At 47.3% G+C, this 19,673-nt stretch overlaps 1 protein-coding gene across 1 annotated transcript; it reads right to left on the reverse strand.

The window, feature by feature from the left end:
* Positions 1-705: 705 nt before the first annotated feature.
* On the reverse strand, positions 706-16,886 carry LOC144113455 (uncharacterized). The gene is made up of 6 exons (XM_077646542.1): positions 16,776-16,886; positions 11,792-11,861; positions 10,096-10,238; positions 7,408-7,565; positions 4,736-4,887; positions 706-767 (listed from the first exon to the last, which is right to left on the reverse strand). Exons 1-6 carry the CDS (start codon positions 16,800-16,802, stop codon positions 706-708), a joined length of 612 nt encoding a protein of 203 aa, XP_077502668.1. The 5' UTR covers positions 16,803-16,886.
* Positions 16,887-19,673: the final 2,787 nt, after the last annotated feature.

Below are 19,673 nucleotides of genomic sequence, written 5' to 3' on the forward strand. Positions count from 1 at the left end.
TATAAGGGCATTAAGTAGGCAAGTGTGGTATGTGTGCTTGCAAAAGCGCATAAAAAGACAAGCGGACGAAGGATGAACATATAGACTCGCAACTGAAACTTTTTTCGCAACAGGAACACGTATAAATAGGAAAAAAAACGCCGAAAAACCGAAAAGCCGCAATCGTCACATGAGTAAGTTCTCACCCATCAGGTGATGGTAAGAGCTCAAGTACTATGTAAGACTGGACACGGGCTTTATAATCTTCAGAGCCTGGCGCTCAACGAAGAACACGACGAGAAGCGCCGAGCGATCGGTCGCTCGTGCGTGCTCTGGACTGAACGCGGTCTCTGTTCTGTGCCTGGACGGTTCGGCTGGCTGTTCGTGACGCTGTGCTTATTACTGTGCTGTGCTCTTATTACTGTGCCGTGCTGTGGTGTGCTGTATTAATAGTGTGCTGTGTTCTTATTACAACTAAAACAGATTATCTATGAAACCCAAGTGAGGAGGCTAATAATTAAATCCCTACCTGTCGTTTATCTGTACCGATTTTGCTAAGCAGTGAGAATGCAAAAAGCAAAAAAAAAGGTTCATTACTCTTTCATGATGATTATGTCGGCCAAGAAAAAATCGCTAAACATAAGGAATCACTCCACTGCTTGATTCTTGTTCTTTGTCGACAAGCACAAAAACGTTTTTTTATGTTGTTTCACGACCAATGGCGACTCAGGCCATGAAGGACGCTGGAGTCGAGGGCACCTGGCAGCGTAGTCTCCTGGAACTGGTGTCTACAGTGCGCAGCCGCTTGAAACATTTAGGCACAACGCTCCTGAACGCAAGTGGTTTCAATCTACATCGCTACACCCTCTACTAACCTAACCAGAAGAAATTCTGTTGTGTTCTCCCATGCTGCCTGTCAATCAGGTGTGAGCTCTTTCCTAGAGAGTCATGGTGTGGTGGTAGTTTCTTCTATTCTCTACATGTGTGTGCATTCCGCACTTAACACAAAACAGCCATACACTGCACTTCGGAATACCCGTAGTTGTATGTGAGACAAGGTTCCTTATTCATTGTCTTTCTTACTCGAGAGCTACGAAGCAAACGATTAGTGCAGAAAGGTTTTAGCCATTAAAAAAATTCTTTACACAGCGAGGGCTCGCGCCCTGCACACACCATAAGGCCGGAACGACAATGTGGCGTACGTGGACGCAGCGGAATACCGACAACCCCGAGAAAAGCGTTTGCACTTATCGCGGTGAACTGTAACGGCGCCCAGTTTGCGGCCTTGTCGATAGAAACCACCTACCCCGAGACCGCGGATGAAGCGGCAAAAGCATTGTCTTTAGCGAACACGCGTGCTGATATTATATTCAGCGACTCCAAAACAGCCATTCGCAATTTCCCGAGGGGCCGTTTCACATCTACCTCACTCCGCATCCTTCAAAACGCAACCCTTCCGATTAGAGAAGTTGAATTGATCTGGGTCCCGGCACACTTGTCTAATCCAGGGAACGAGGCGGCTCACGCGCAAGCCCGAGGTTTCGTCGACCGGGCAGTGACCGCGCCCTCCGACCCGAACTTAACGAGGGACGGGTTGATCTCATTTCATGACATCACCCATCACTTTAGGCTCACCCCAGAAATCGTTAACAAAAGCGCAGGAAGTTAACTGGCGCCGACTGCAAACACGCTCCTTTCTGAATCTGGCTGTGCTTGACCTCATGTACCGTGGCCAGTACGACCCAAACTGCCATAAATGTGGTGAAAGAGCCACATACGACCACATTCTGTGGAATTTCGCAAATTATCCGCCTCCGGCGAAGTTGATACAGCTCCCTTCTCCCGAGCGGTGGGAGGCCGTGCTGGTCAGCTCGTACCCAAAGATTCTAGCACGGGCAATCGAGCGGGCCAGTGAGGTCACCGCCAGCCATGGGCTAGCGGCCATCTAGTATGTGTCTCCTGCAACCTGCTCTAGATGCAATAAATGTTTTACAATCCAATCCAATTGTCCTTAAAACACAGGCCACCAGCTGAGGCAAGAGTATTCTACACGGTACATATTTGCATAAAGGCCAGAATACAGGGTCGTTGAGCTTCTTACTGAAATCCAAAATTTTACAAAGAGCGTGTATATATATATATATATATATATATATATATATATATATATATATATATATATATATATATATATATATATATATATATATATATATATATATATATATATATATATATATATATATATATATATATATTTTGCCGGCTCGAATTTTGTAAACTTCAGAGGTTGGGTGTTCGGATCCTACCGGCAGCATGTGCTTGCTTTTTCTTCTGCTTTATAATCATATTCTTGAGAGATAAAATCATTACGCTATTAATGTCCCATTAATCACCAGTATCAATAATATATCTCCTTTGAACATTCATTTCACTGACTGTTGGCTTTCTTCGTGCATATTAAAACGAGCCCCTTCACCCCTATATAAATAATTATGCGGTGGAGAATCACAGGTTAGGTAACGCTGCAGATGAGGATCACCGCCGCCGTGCACAAGCTCACCGCTCGAGGCCAGGGCATCTCCCACCAAGCCGCCCTGAGGCTATACAATGCCGCAGCTTTGGGGGCGGTGCTCTATGCTCTGCCGCTCGTCACGGTGCGCAAGCCGTGCTGGAAGAAACTCGAGCTGCAGCACCGCAAGTCCATGCGCGTGTGCCTAGGCCTGCCCAAAAACTCGCAGTGCGCCGCCACGTTGGCCGACGCAGGAGCGTGGCCACTTGAGCTCCCAGCAGCGCGCAGGGCACTGAATCACATCGACCGGCTTCACCGCGCACCGGAAGGCGGCTCGCTGCTGCAGCGTATGCGCTCGCACCCGCGCTCACGAATGGACGCGGTGATGCTCGAGTATGAGCAATCGACTCAAGGCCCTCCCACCTACGGCTCCTGCGCGCCCTGGCCTGCTGCCTCGGAGGTACAGCGAGAGATCGTCGGCATAGCGGAAAAGCGGAGCACACCTCTCTGTGCTGTGCAGCAGCTGGCCAGAGCCGTCATACACGAGGAGCTCCAGGACCATCTCCTTCGTGTACACCGACGGCTCAGTGGCCCGCGACAGCTGCTCCCTTGCAGCGGCGGCTACCATCCCCGCCCTGCGACTGCACAGCCAGCAACACGCAACCTTCCTGGGCTCCTCTACCACGGCGGCGTTGATGGAGATCCTGCTCGGGCTGGACCAGCTGCTCACCCTCGGCCCTCCACCGCCCAGGAGTGCTCTGCCGTGCGACTACCGCGCCGCCCTCAGCCGCCTGCAATCTAACGGCCGCGGTACCCCACTAGTGCGGGAAATTCGCTCGCGCTTCGAGCGCCTCGCGCAGAGCGGATGTGCCGTGCGTGAAAAGTGGGTGCCCGGTCACTGCGGCATCGCCGGCAACGAAGAAGCTGACAACCTCGCGACCGCTGCACATCAACTACCTGCCAGCGATCTGCCCCTTGCGCTGGAGGACGTGCGTGCGGCCATCCACGACCTATCTCCGAAAGCAGCACCCCGACCCACGCAACGCAGGAGGTGAGCGCATCAACAGTATCACCGGCTGTCGCGCACTTACACGGTCACAATGTGTAATGATCCTCCGCGCGCGCATTGGCTGTGTGTGGCCAGGGGAACGACGGGAGCGTCACGGAATGGCGACGAGTTATGTGTGTGACGGATTCGGTGCAGTGGAAACACTTGAACACCTGCTCCTTCACTCTGCCGCGGTCGCCGATGCTCGTCGCGATATGCTTGCGGCCCTATCGGGCACTGGGCATACTACCAGGCTCCCTCAAGACGCTATTGTGGCCGTAGGGCAGTGCGCGCACTCGTGAGCGAACCTTGGTGAGCCTCTGTGCATTCCTCGAACACATGGGCTTGGCGTCCGGTCTGTTCTCCGTCAGGTAGTTACACGCAGTGACCGAAAGCTCTGCGAGCTCTACCTCGAACGATTAATAACAGGACGCTCCACTCCAGTTGTAGCCAACACAGTCCTGTGCGCGCGTTTTAATTCTTCCATCATAGCTAATCACGCGCACATCCTGGACACATTTCTTATTGTGTAATAATTTGTATATACTACTTCTCCCTCTATCCTCTCTTCCTGTACTCTTGCCTCTTTCATTACATTTCGCCATTCTGCCTGCTATCCTTTATTTCCGCTGCCCCAGCTCAGGTACTTCAGCATCAATTGCAGAAGCCGGGGCCAGCAAAAATCTTTTTCTTCCTTTTTACTATTACTTTAATAAAAACCACTACCACCACCAGGTTCGGTAACGCTGATTAATAAGCAGCGCCGATACACCCTTGCACCTCATTCAGCCATTAAAATTTCCCTCACATATTGGCATAAAACTTGAGAAGAAACATACATCGCCATACCAGAGAAACTGATAATTTAACATGAGTTTCTTACTCAATAAGATGATATCCTTCGCCCTCAATGCTGGCCAGGACGAAAAGAGCCAGGTGGTCGAAATAATTCCGGAGACGTCCTCTACGGCACGTCTTTTTTTCCTTTCTTCCTTCACTCCCTCTTTTATCCTTTTCCTTACGGCGAGGTTCGGGTGTACACCGAAACTGCGTCAATTCTTTTCCTCGAAAACCAATTTTCAATTTCATAGGGTGCCTCCAGCTTAATTTTCTTTATTCAGAGCAAAGCGGAAAATGCAATGGCAGTGCCCCGGCATGTAGAATGTACACGGAAGAAAGTTTCCATGGGGTACAACCTGCGGCCCGGAGCCAAGTCTCCGAGTCCAGGGTAAACGTGCCGAGGAGCATCCGTCTCGACGCGTTGACGTCCTCGTCTTCCTCTGGGATCACGGAGAGCTCTCCACGCTGTGCCTTTGACATTTTCCCCGGAGGATGCAAGGACGGCCTCCTGCGTTGAAAACGGCAATGGAGCACCCTCGTTTTTCGCCTCCAATGTCCAACTATGCAGTGTCGTGAGGGCCCACTGTGCTGTCTTGTGCAGGACTGCTTGCGCAGTGAAAGAGCCCAAATGTCCCCTTCAACGATGTGCAGTCGTTCAGTGTCGTGCACATCTACACTTAAGCGTTCAATCTGTGCCCGTGGAGTGGACGCGGGTATGCACTTGTGTGAGGCTCGTGCGGCGGGAAAGATCTTATTTCGTCGCGCAGACCAAGCGATCTGCGTTTCCTTCTGTGGGTGCGGCGGAGTATACTTGAGCTACTGCCAAAGACCCCAGCCTAAGGCTCAATTCGGAAAACAGCGACGTCCAATTTGATTGCTCACTACTTTATCATCCATTCGGCGTAGTAAGGTGCGAACTTGTTTTCAGCACGCTATACTTAATCTTAAAGTGATGGCTCGTGTTAAGCCTGGCAGCATACTAAATTCATTGCTGAGCCCCTACGCGGAATCCTTGGTCAATATTCTAACTTGGCTGCTCCAGTTAACATTAAAGCACAAAGCACTGTGTTCTCCCTTTCGATTGGCACACAGCCCGGGTACTATCGATATCCAAAAAGAAAGTGACCGTCTTTCCTTTAGTAACTATCGCCTCGTGACATTAATCTCTACTACGTGGAAATTTATGAAACACAATTATCAAACTTCAAACACATTCTTGGAGAAAACTGCCTTGGTCTCATTTTAGCATGGATTCCGGAAAGAAGTTTCGACTGTCAGGGTACTGGTAAATACTATATGTGTATTAAGGCTGCTTTTTGGACAAACAGGGCACTGATTGACTGCCAAACAACGCGCAGACAGCACTGTCGGAAGAAAACACGCAACAGAAGCGCTAGCCCACAACAGCTCTACTCGTCACAGTGAAGTGAAAAACATACACTACCTTACCGTGGTGCAAACACGCATTCATTGCACGTGCCATACTTGGCTCGCACTAACATATTCAAGAACTCGTTTAACCCACCTACTATCGACCACTGGAATGAACGCGCATTAGTAGTCTCTTCCACGCTTGAACTGCCTTTAAACAACGTGTATTCAATGCGTTTTCTTGAAAATATTTGGTCTTTTAATACTTTGCTCTTTATTTGCAGTAGTTTCAAGTATTTTCCAAGCGGTCTTTGTTGTTTAATACATATTGTTCTTCGCTCATGATTTCGCTGTCTTACATTTCTTTTGCCCTGTGGGACGCTTGTGCTAGGAAAAGGTCACCGCGCGCGAATCGCAGTGGGTAGGCAATTTTTTGGAAAAACAACAAAACTGAGGACACCGGAGAACACAGCAGATATCTACACGTACGCTGAAATTAGAAACGCCACTATTGGTAAGACTAGGGTCTGTGCGCCAGAACTTCAAATCAATGGCCAGCAAAGGTGCCACCTACCCGGAGGCTCCATCTAAAACACGAAATCGCTCGCCTTACGGAGAGCCGTCCACACCACAGTCACCGCCACAGGTGAATTTGCGGAACGGAGAATTTTAAATCGCTATCGAATCGTAACTGGCTCCTGCGCATCTATAGCAGAGCTGTCCGCACCAACTGCAAAAGATGCGGTGACCAACGACATAAGGAAGAGACGTCGGAACAAACGGCAAAATTATATGGACACCGGGTCACACTGGCGTGGAGGGGGAAACGCAGCCGTGAAATCGGGTCGGGTTGATCAGACATACAACGCCCCACACCTCAACTTCCTGCCGAACGCGGTAAATCAAAAACCATATCGAAAGCTTGAATGAAGGCTCCCCCGCAAAGCACTGATACACTACGTTCGCACCTAAATAAAAGCAGACAGCAGGCGCCGGTTAGCGGAAAGAACACAAGCGCCGGTTTTTGACACTGAAGCTCACTCGGCTACAAGAGTTCTTACACGAAGCTCTTGAACACGCAGCGTACACCCCGTACATACGCCAGAAATGTGCTCTTGCAGACGGGAAACACCTGTGCACGACAGATGCAACCACTTCCAAGAACACTACAAAGGAGATCTCCAACATTTTATGTGGACTTGCCCATTACTCTCGAGGAAGAAAATTCATAATTCAGCACATATCGCATAACTGCATGGCTAACCTAGCAGACCAGATACGATCCAGCACCGAAGCACAACATGCCATCGCGGCACGTAGCAGTTCGAGCGGCCTGCTTCGAGTAGTGTAGCTGGCCGACGTATGTAAGACTTGCAGCTCTGAAGGCTATGAAAACGATCGACTAGAAGTCGCTTCTGCGCCTGCACCCCAAATCCTCCTAATTCCCCAACTGTGACCGAGAGCCATCCCTTCCTTGCGATTATGACTTCATTCATTTACTTCTATGTATTGCCCTCCTCCTTGGTCTTCAATTCATCCAGTACGTTTTCAATAAATAAACTGCACTTGGCTGGAGAGAAAGCCGACCACCACTTCCCGATGCCTGTTGGTCACGGACGTGGAAGTGCGACGGTGAATAATGGTAAAAAATACGCACCGGTCCTGAATGTCTGCATCGTCGTCGGCGTCGGAGACTCGGGCCAGAGTGAAGTCGACACCGGGATTCATTATCTCATCCAGCAAAGTCAAGGCCCGTGACTGGTACTGGTACATTGTTTGTGAGTGCTGCCTAGCCATTTTCAGCCACGTCTTTACCTGCACGGAGCGTTAGTAAAGAAAAGAGCTCTTTTTCACTCATAGTAGGTGTTCTTGGTCCATGGGGGGTTTAACGTCCCAAAGCGACTCAGGCTATGAGAGATGCCGTAGTGAAGGGCTCCGGAAATTTAGACCACCTGGGGTTCTTTAACGTGCACTGACATCGCACAGTACACGGGCCTCCAGAATTTCACCTTCATCGAAATTCGACCGCGCGCGGCCGGGATCGAACCCGCGTCGTTCGGGCCAGCAGCCGAGCGCCATAACCACTCAGCCACCGCGGCGGCCTTATAGTAGGTGTACGTTGTCAGTTGTCAAAAGGCACAATTCTCAGTCACAAAGAAGGTCGTTAAACGGGGCCCTGAACCACACTCTCCTGGACCAGCAAAACGCTTTGGAAAAAAACAACGTCCTTTATGGAGCTCTTTTAGCCGGTCAAGGATGAATATAAAACGTTTATCTTTTGCAGCTTCCCCCAATTCGAATAATTCCCCCTATTTCCCTTTCATCTAAGCTTCCGGTAACATCGCCGCTTATACCAAGACCACAGTGCAAGTGACGTTGCCCACTGCAACACAACTTGCACTAGTACTTCAATAAGCAAATAGTGGCGGATTACGGTGGCCGCGTGCTCCACACAAGTTTCGCGGCGTAAGGCGTAATACCCTAGTACAGCCCAAAACAAAGGCTTCAGCTAAATTTCTCTTTTTTTAGATTGAAATCCCAAGTTTTCAATTTCGTACTAAACTTTTGTGCAGCTTTAACAAGTAATTAAGACCTCCCCGAAGGGACATCGTTGTGTAATTTGGTGCTCTAACTTCGACAAACCGAGACAAACATTCCAACTTTTTGTCTTATGCAGAACAAACAAGTTCTTGTGATAGAAAGGTCGACTGGCACGGCCTTCCCCGCGAAATTGTTGCTACTACCTACCCATCTTCCTTTTTGCAACTTCTGTATGACCATTTTTTTCAGTAATTAGTTACCATGATCCTTACTGCATGTATAAGATGATCCTTACTGTATGTATAAGAACCCACCTGTTCTGTAATTCCCCTGTGGGGGACTTTTAAGATAATAAACTAAACTGAACTGAACTGAGCCGTTCTAGGCAACCCTTCTTACTTAAGTGCGCACACTCAGAAGTCAACCTGGGAAACATTCACAGACGACAGATTCTTGAAAGCATTTACCCTGAAAGCCCACTTTGAGAACTTTCGTTTGCCAGCTCAAGAACTGCGGGTTTTAGATTATGGCATACATTAGCATCGCGGACACGTCTTGTTAGTTGAACAGCATAGTTTTCACAATGTGAAAGGCGTCATCCATATAACTATTGCTGAAATAAAGTCGAACAATCGTCTATAAAACCACTGCGGGAATGATATCCTGATTAACTTGTATGGCAAAAAAGAATAAAATATATTTAAAGGCCCTCAAAGGAATACTGAGACAACTACATTCAATTACTCTCCTCTAAAACACATCTGGCTATGTTCAGGTTGACTGGGCAGCAAAAAACTGATTTATCACCTAGGAAAATGGGTTTAAAAATCTTCCCGCCAATCGAAAGTTCACAGCTAAGGGCTTAGCTAACTTCTGCCAAACTTCGAAAAATGATAACCAGATCTACGAAGGCTTACCTTGCGCAGATTGATAAGCTATTGTCATCGCCAGGTAAGCGTATTTTTAAACACTCCTCGTTTTGCAATTCAGAGAGGTAAACTAGCCCAGTTTATAATCAATAACTTCAGCGAAAAAATTTCAGTGCAAGGTGCCGAGTGTCTCGAGAAATGCCCGTGAAGATTTTTTTCTTAAAAGAGACTTCCTAGTTTATTTTTTTTCGCTTGAAATACAGCATGCGAGATTTAAACATCACGTCCCTGTACGCTCTTGCATAGGGATAATATGTACCCTCAACCGCGCCCTGACTGCAGGAAATAAATTTCACAAAACTGTAATGGATAAACAGTTTGCCGGTCATAGCGTCAGTTATGCATGAGCGCGTGGTTTCGATTTCCTATCACGATCACAATGCTGTCGGATAGACGCTATCATGCTGGACAGAAATTGTTTGTGCTGGCCTATCTGAATACGTATGACTAGCTCTCATCGCAGAACCACGGCCCGCTGCGAAGACGAAAAGACAGGTAATTTAAATTTGTTAATTAGCAAAAAGATGAATTAAATATATATTCACCTGTACAAGACGGCTGTGTGCGTGCTCCAGTAAAACCTTCGTCGACATCGTTCACTAAAGAGTGTTAAGTTAGGTAAGTTGTACTTAGCATGCCATTTTAGGTTACTTCAGCGCAAAAGGGATGGCTACAGAGGTATTTCTCTTAGTCTCGTCCTTTTTCGCGCTATAATCACTGAAAATGACACTCCGTTGATTTTCTTAAAGACTGTCAAAATCTAGCTCCAACGCATTGTTTATTTCGAGGAGCAGGAGAGACGCAGTAACACATGGATAGGAAAGACGTCTTTTTTTCTCGCACTACACTTAAACCCTTGCAACATTGATTCTTACCTGCGGCAATCCCAGGTTGAACACCTTCTGCTGGCGGCCGTTGGACTTCTTTAACTCACTGATCTCTCTCTTGGAGGCCGCCAGAGCTTGTGCCAAGATCTTGTTCTTCATAATAACAGTGCGCAGTCTCTTCTTTAACGTGTCTGTTTAGGGAAAGGCGAAATATCAAGCATGTCGGCCTTTTTATTACAACAGCACTACCTCACAGGCGAAGCTGAAAAATCCGGGGTATGTGTGCCGCCTCAAGCTTTGACCTTCGACGTAGCGCCAGCAGCGGAGGCCTTGCGCATTTCCTCCATCAACGCGCGAAACCGGCACTCCACTCCGCCCCCTCCTCCCCGGCGAGCGGCTGCTGTAGCGGCTGACGATAAGACCATGCATGCGGTTACCTTTGAAGCGGTGTTGCCTTATGTGCTTTCGCACGTCCTACCCGAATTGCCTACGTTGAAGCCGTACCATTTTTTTTTTATTTTGGGTGTAACCAGATCCCACGCCTATTCCAGCAAGGTGTGTTCAAATTACATTGAACTTTCGCAATGCGCTACAAAGTTTTCGGCGTGTTTCCCTCTAGATGGGCTGCACTTCGCAGAACAGTAAAGCTTCTGCTGAAGTATCAAACTTTAGGTAATCCCTTTACTTCAAGGTCGCTCCTTTCGGTGTTTATCCACTGGAAACTTCATCCAGAGCTAAGGAAGTAGACGCTGAAGAAGTCCATCTGAGAACAGGCATTTGAGCTAGTCGTTTGAGTGTTCGCCTAGCATGAGGGAAGTGCATGGTTTGATCACCAGTGATACAGTGAGTACAAGCTTTCCTCTTACAGTTGTTTTGTGCTTGGATTGTTTACAGTGAAATACTTGAAAATAGGTCATTGACATAAACTTGAGTACACAAAACAGGGTAGCAGTGACCTTTACCGCATAAGACGAATTTCAGTCCCTTACAGATAGATTTTATGTCAAGGGAGGGTAATGTGACGAAAGGCCGTTTTTTAAGCTTGTGCAACCGATGGGTACGCCACAGGACTGAAAATCGAACCCCGCATCTCTCGCATGACAAGCGAACTCTGAAAGCGCAAGGCCGCATTCAGCCACAATTTGACAATGCGCTCTTGAAGGGAACCTACGCCCTTCTTCCTTCAAAGAGGAAAGAAATGAATACACTCCTTCCTTCAAAGAGGAAAGAAATGAATACACAACATAGTTTCAAAGGAAAGATAAAGATGACTCAAAACACGTAAAACCAGGACTTCTGGTAAATGTGCCTCTTCAATAGTGAAGTGCACCTCAGAAATGGCAAACTTTATCACCCCGACTTCTTTAAGTACGCCTGACCTGCTCGAACTTCGCAGTGACATCCATGATCTAGCGCCTGAACTTAGCGGTAAACAAATATCTTGGCTACGTTATCATGAAATTAAAGTAGTACCTCTTGCACGCTCAGTTTTTTTAGCTCTCTGGCAGCACGTTCGGAGCACCGAAAATCCCAAGAGAGATAAAAGGCGGCCACGATCGCCTTTGTTCCAGCTCGAGTAGCAAGTAGCAAAGCCATCGGTTTCACCTCGTGTTGTCCTGTGAACGCCGGCTAGGTAATGGTATGTACTTACTAGTTTCTCTCTTTCCATGCAAGGCAGCAAGAATCACTACAGGCGAAAAATTGAAACCCAGCCAAGCAAACCAGCGGGCGAGGGAACCCTCACCAATATATTCCGATGTATTCATGATGGAACTCTGGTTGCTCCTGTTGCCCCAGCGGATGTTGAACTTCACCTGCAAAATACATTGAAATAATCCAAAGTTTTGTTAAAACATGGAACCTTGCTCGGAAGTGAGACGAGTAAGTTGAAGGCCCTTTACGGCTCGTACTATAGCTGTCACTTTCCATTCTATGCAGCAAAATTTCGAAAAAAAATCACAGGGCAGTTACGAGTGTAGCGCGAATGCGTTAGCGTAAATTGTGTTGTGACAGTAAAGAAAGGTGGCGGATGCCTTGTGAAGAAATTCGCCTTTGAAGGTGGGGACTTTCCGCAACTTACTCCATCACCTACAACGGCCTTCCAAACTCTACAATTGAGGCCCCGATACAATAGCCGAGGTGCAAGCCGCAGCCCGTGCATCCCAGCGCAACACCGCGCAACACCGCAACACAAACGCTATTATTCGTAACCCGAGTCATGCACATATCAAAGCCATCACTGACTTCATCAATGATGACCTCTAGGAGAAGGGTATTGCAATTCAGGATTAGCGTCATGCCGGAATTATCACCCTTCCCAAGCCCGGCAAGCGGCCGTCACTTGATTCCCTCCGGCACAGCTCAATAACATCATGTTTAGGAAATCTCTGTGAACGAGACATCTACACCCGCCTCAAAACTATATTGAAGACAATAACCTCTTCCCCCTACTATGGTTTGGTTCAGGCCAGGGCTTTCAGCCCAAGACGCCTTCCTGCTCCTGAGAGAATAAGTACTTACCAACATCCCCAGAGATCAAGAACATCTCATCTTGGCCTTAGATTTAAAGGGCGCCTTCCACAACATATTCCACGAGGCGATCCTTCAAGCCGTAAATGACTTTAACGGCGGAGAAAAAGTATTTGCTTACGTGCGTACGTTCCTCACGGGCCGCACGGCCACGATAGGCAATTGACAAAGCCGCTCCGACGTCAAAGATATGCCACACAAAGGCACACCTCAGGGAGCTATTATTTATCCCCTGCTTTTCAACAATGCTAACATTGCTATGCTCAGGCTGTCGCGTGCTATGCAAGCACTTCCAAATGTCGGTTTCACCATATACGCGGATGATATAACTATATGGGCCATAAAGGGTTCCCTGGGCCAAAAGGAAACCACCCTACAATCAGCAGCCCGCCTTTGTATACAGAGCAACCTCTGTGTTACCCACACCATCCAGACTCTCAAAACCACCACAAACCAGATAGCTCGCATGATCAGCCGCATTACCAAACATCGCCAAGGAATGCGAGAAGAAGACACTCTTCGGCTGGTGCAAGCGCTCGTACTTAGCCGAATCTCATACGGACTATCCTTTCACGCGCTAACAAAAGGAGAGGAGCAGCAAGTTGACACAATCATAAGAGAGGTATGGAAGACGGCCCTTAAGCTTCCTAAAAACACCTCGACAGAGCGTCTGACCGCTCTAGGAACTTCAACACCTTTGCGGAACTACCAGCAGCCATTCATGCATCTCAAACACTAAGACTTCAGACCACCCAAGCTGGACGAGCTATCCTACTCCGAGTAGGCACAGTTGCGGACATCCGCGCACTAGACGCTCAATCCGCTCTAGAAAAACAACACAGGAAATACATCAGCGTGGCCCCGATACCGAAACATATGCTTAAAGGCGTTCACACAGGGAGACGATGAGCGCGAGTATCCTACCTACGCCGACGGCTAGCCAATTCCGCGAACGTGGTTTATGCTGACGCCGCAACATACCCGGACCATGACAAGTACGCAGTGGCGGCAGTAGACCACCGCTTCTCCACTCTATTCACTGCTTCTGTAATAGTCAAAATACCAGCGGCCGCGGAGACCACCGCCGTGGCCACTGCCATTAGACATTACGAGTCCCAAGGCCAAAGCGCTCATGTGCTCACAGGCTCGCAACACGCGTGTCGAAACTTCCCGAGAGGCCGTGTTCCCAAGCACGTCAGTCGGCTCATGGGTACTGCACCCCTCGCAAAGCACCACCAAATCACCTGCCCCCCATGCCACGAGGGGCTGGAGGCAAATGAGAGGGCACATGCTCTAGCTCGAGGCAACATCGACCGAGCGGGGCCACAAACCGTGCCCGCTTTTACCCCTCTACATTCAGGGTATAACGAACGCGTCGAGTTTCAGCGTCTTGAAAGGAGACACTTCCGTCCACCTCATAGGAAATTAGACAACCCAGACTCCGTCTCTTGGCGGCAGATCCAGACGAACACATTTTCAAACATCCATAGACTACATCTCATACACCCAACATTATATACTCGGACACATGTCCCTGGCCCGCCCTACACTCTTTCACATTTCGTGGGGATGTTGGGCCGAACCAAACGCTATACAGGCAGAAAGTACATTTGAGCAGTGGGAGGCGCTGCTGACCAGCGTTAACCTGGAGGACCAACGGACCCTAATACAACAGGTACGCGGGCAGCTCAAGCCAGTGGAGCCCTGGAATGAGGGCCCCACCCATAAGCTCGCCCGACTCCCCTTCCTTTAATAAAGTTTTTCCTCCCCCTCCTCCGCAACTTTGTATTTAGCAATAGACAAATACCTCATATTTGTTTATTTTTGTCGACTGCTATCTATTGTGGGATGTCTGGCTCTCAATTATAGAAAAAAAAAGTAGCAATAAAATTAACTTCGTAGGCAATCGTTTCCCGTCCTCGTAACCTTGCTTTCGTAAGCCGCTGTCCAAGTTAGTCCCCTAACCTTGATAAATAATTCTAAAATGACAACGTTCCATATCGCACGCAATTCAAAAGCCATTCCAAAAGTAGAAATGGCATCGCAGGTAAGCACTTTTCATGTTTTCATACAGAACACGAAGAGCTTGTTTTTGGGCCTGCGAATAAATGGCTGCAGATTAGAGGTTCACCGATGCAGAAGACAAAAGTGACAGCTTATCACGTACGCAGTTTGCCTATACCGGGTGTGACATGGAAGACTAAGTATAGTTTTGAAAAATAGGATTTTTTAGGCAAAAATATGGCTTTTGCGGCACGGTATTGCCAGGATTGGCGGACGTCAAAAAAGCGGTGAAGAATCTTAACTAGTAAAATGGTTAACTAATTTCATTAAGTTTAAAACTATTAGAGTTAGGCGTCTAGTTGCAATTAGAGCTTTGTACCCGACCATTAATAATTAATAATAATATATTGTTGGACACCTGAACCACGCCGTAAGGGAAGGGATAAAGGAGGGAATGAAAGAAGAAAGGAAGAAATAGGTGCCGTAGTGGAGGGCTCCGGAATAATTTAGACCACCTGGGGATCTAACGTTCACTGACATCGCACAGCACACGGGCGCCTTAGCGTTCTGCCTCCATAAAAACGCAGCCACCGCAGTTGGGTTCGAACCCGGGAACTCCGGATCAGTAGTCGAGCGCCCTAACCACTGAGCCACCGCAGTGGGTTCCGTTAGTAATAATAATAATTGGTTTTTGGGGAAAAGAAATGGCGCAGTATCTGTCTCATATATCGTTGGACACCTGAACCCGCCGTAAAGGAAGGGATAAAGGAGGGTGTGAAAGAAGAAAGGATGAGAGGTGTGCCGTAGTGGAGGGCTCCGGAATAATTTCGACCACCTGGGGATCTTTAACGTGCAGTGCGTGACATCGCACAGCACACGGGCGCCTTAGCGTTTTCCCTCCATAAAAAAGCAGCCGCCGCGGTCGGGTTCGAACTCGGGAACTCGGGATCAGTAGTCGAGCGCCCTAACCACTGAGTCACCGCGGCGGGGCCCGTTGTAACCACCGTATCAGTTCTTGTAATTTCGAAAACGCGATTACTCTCGCCGCTGTGGCTCGACAAAATTTAGCATTTTCGACTATTTACGTAAGCATGAGGGGTTGCATTGCCTGCAAGTTTTCGAAACCGCATGTAATTTCACACGAAGCTGCCAAATTTTATCCGGCCGCAGCGGCTAAGACAATCGGCCACCTAAAAATCTCTAGTTGCAGCTACACACCTAACTCATAGTCAAAAAGTTAATTATTAAGAATTAGTTAGACATCTGACTAGTTAACATGTTTCATCGTATTTCTGATGCCCGCCAACCCTGGCAATACAATGCCGCAAAAACCATTATTTTACCTCAAAAATCCAATTTTTGAAAACTGTCTTCAAGTCTTCCTAGTAAGACAAGGTATATTAAGCTCATTCAACCAATTCACTACGACCATCTCGACCTATTTGCCTGCGCTCTTTCACAAATGCGGTATGTCAGTTGTCTGTCGACTGCGACATTATCATGCCCCAAAACAAGACCACTTGTCTTTAGATACGCAGTGTTATGTATAATGCGCAGCTTATTTTTTATGACCCACGATACTGACAACTTACACAACAGTGCTTTCGTCGCCAGCAGCGGTTAAAGAGTACCTGTCACAGTGGCATTAAACGGACCATTCCTCCTCTGGCTAGTGAAAAGTACAGTACATCCCTTTTTCCTTACAATCGAGTACCGTTCGTGCAAGTACTGCTCTAGGAAGGAGAAAGCATGCTAAACATTTCACAAGATCTTCTTATTTCTGGCTGGTTCCGACAACTGGAAACAATGGCCACATTTATTCTTACTTAACGTGACGCTCACTGCATTACATACGCAGAATAAACATGTGCGCTTCACAGCACTGAAAGCCTCTTACAGCTTAGAAAGCGGAACATTGCGCAACTAGATTGGCCGCGACGCCAGCTGCGAAAGAGAGTAAAGATAGTTACCTGCAACTGCAAGCAGGGCGAGTGGCGCCAAAGCGCTGGTGCGCAAAACCGGTGTGAAAGGAAATAGTAAATACATGGTTTCGCGGAATGCTAAACTGACGAAATTGGTAAAAACCAACGACCTAGCTGCAAACCTTAAAACGTCACTTTATCACTATCGGCGTAGTGCAAGGAAGTACAGCAAGCAGAATCTGCCAACAGATCGAGAAACTAAGCTGAGCTTACCAGACTGGAAGCTCCTGGCGACGCCATCTTAGGTGCTACTTCACTGATCACTCGCTGAAAGGAAATGAAGACGCCAATGGCGTACGCCCACCGCAGGACATCAGCAGCGAACCCTCGTGGGTACAGCATGGAAAAGACGAAGGCAATGCTCGTGATGTCTTTGTCTTCTGTACTTCTTCTTCTTCTTCTTCTTCTTCTCCTCAAGTAATATGGCACATACCCACGTGGGGGGATTGGCCAAGGTATAGGGTAGAATGCCAATGAAGCATTTGCGCAGGGAAGGAAACGTTAGAAGACTGAATCAAGATAAAAAAAATTGAGAAAAATAAAAAGAATTCAAGAGGTATGAGTCATCCGGAATAGAATCAATCTAGCCTTTTTTGGACATGCGAAAGAATTTTGTGTATAGCTAACAGGATAATCGATTAGTTGCACTTATGTAATCGTGAAGGTAGCCGCATACACTGCTTAACGGGAATCCCTTGGCACTCGCACCGAACGATAGAAGAACTGTAAGAGACAGAGGCAGTCCTAGTCTCGAAAGAGGAACCTCCAGATATTGCTTTCTCTGAACCGCGAACCGCCGGCAAGAGAGGAGAAAATGATCGATTGATTCAACTTGCCCACATGATACACAAAGGTTTGTCGCAGCGAACCCGCACCTGCATAAGTACAAGTTTAAGTGAGGGATTCTACATCGCAGGAGCGTCATGGACACTTCCCAAAGCCTTGACTTACACCACCGGATATTCCATGGGTACTTTAGGTGTTGAAAGTCCACGGTATTCAGCAACGGATCACTCAAAGTGGCTGAAATATGTTGGAACCGCTGGAAACGTGAAGCTGCTAACAGAATGAGGTGAGGGACGGGATATATTACAGGTGCGCTGAGGGCTGACCTTGCCAATAAATCAGCCACCTCGTTAAAATAGACGCCTGAATGCCCAGGTACCCAGACCAAACGGATCTCGCGCACTGTTCTCGGAACAAAAAACCTAAGTGAACGAGTCAAGAAAGATTTTTCCGAATTTTGGAGAGAGACAATAACTGAAAGGCAGTCTGTGAGAATAAGAACCCGTGCGACATGTCTGGGAGTTTTGAGAAGAGCCAAACCAATGGCCAAAAACTCTGCGAAGAATATAGGAGTATAATCAGGGATACGAACGGAGTAGCTCCAATCTAGATCCTGCGAATATATGCCAATCGCCGCCTTCTCACAGCTGCCGGAGGCATCAGTGGAGAGAACAGTATGATGTGGAAAATTCTGTAGGTGTTCAGAAAGAAGACCATTTAGGGTATGTGCGGGCATATGCTTCGCATGGGACGGGAAAATAAAGTCGTAATAGAAGACGGGATCAGCCTGCGTGTCAGCAACTCGTTGCAAGGAGATCAGATCACCCTGAAGCGGAGCTAACAGATTCTGCGTGAACCTAACTTGCGGAAGCTGATAACGTGGCCAGTGATTAGTAAAAAAAAAAGGGTACTTCTGTACTTCATTGTCTTCTTCATTGTCTTCTTCTGTCTTCTGTACACAGAAGCTACTACCATACTCAGCGACTCTAAATTTTGAATTGAATTGAAAATTTATTTCTCCACACACATTACTGTGGAAAAAGGGGACACTGGGCAAAAAGCTGCATAATGCAGCTTGAAGTAGCACCTAGTGCCCCATGAATACAACGACAGCAGTGTGTTTCGCGAACATCAGGCTGAAGTTGAGGTAAATATCCCCATCAAAACAAACAAAGAAAAAGGACAACAATAGTGTAACCCTGACCGCGTACACAACAGAGATGCACATAAACAATAGGAACAATAGACAATATAATACACCAAACCTATTTACGTTGATGCCACAATAGATTCGAAAATGCACATGACAGATAATCACTGTTTCTTTCAGATGTCTTCTATAAAAACATTATTCTCTGCCAATGTGTTGAGGTAATTTCCTAGGTTATAGGATAAGGACTGTTTACGGTATAAAGTACGGCAAAAGGGTAGAAGCCAAGGTAAAAGACATCGTGTATTGTACACTGGTGTGTATTGATGTAGATTAAAGGCTGCAAGGAACAGTTGATTGTTTGTTTTAACTGCATTTTTGTATGCACATAACAATATGAACTTGTGCAATATATCAACAGACAAAATACCATATTGTTTAAAGTAAGGAAACGCATGGGAATGCCATGGTTTGCAATCGATCTGACAGCACGCTTCTGTGCAACTAAGATCTTGTGTTTGTTATGTTTTGTTGTGGTACCCCAGACACTTATACAGTAGTTAATGGTTGGAAGTAAGTATGCATTATATATAAGAATCTTTATCTTTGTTGGAAGTGTGTATCTATGTCGACACAGGGCACCATTGACTCGGTTCATTTTCTTGCGGATAGTGTTTATACGCAATAATGCGAGGGGCAGAATTTCTCAGGTGGCAATGAGCATATTGGGTCAAACCAAAGACCTAGACAGAATTATTGAATTGATATGGGTCCCGGCTCACTCGGGGAACCCTGGTAACGAAGCGGCATACATAACAGCTCGAGGATTCGTCAGCCGAGCAGGGGACGCTGTCTTTGCTGAGAGTTTTTCGAAGGACGGCCTATCATCTTCTCACGATATTACTAATCATTTTAAACTTGAAAGGAGGATATTCCCTCCTCCAGACAAAGCCAAGGAGCAAGAGACCACTTGGAGGCGACTCCAGACGCGATCCTTCATGACGCCTTACCTGTTGTCAAAATTCTACCCCGGTGAATACGACCCTGCATGTACATTATGTGGTGATTTAGCCACTTATGATCACCTATTGTGGAATTTTAAAGAGGAGCCGCCCCCGAAATCTCTAATTCAGGTTCCTACTCTCGAGCAGTGGGAGGCCGTGTTGGTCAGCTCA

This window comes from Amblyomma americanum, chromosome 1 (genome assembly GCF_052857255.1).
Source record: "Amblyomma americanum isolate KBUSLIRL-KWMA chromosome 1, ASM5285725v1, whole genome shotgun sequence".
In the NCBI taxonomy this organism is placed as follows: Eukaryota; Metazoa; Arthropoda; class Arachnida; order Ixodida; family Ixodidae; genus Amblyomma; species Amblyomma americanum.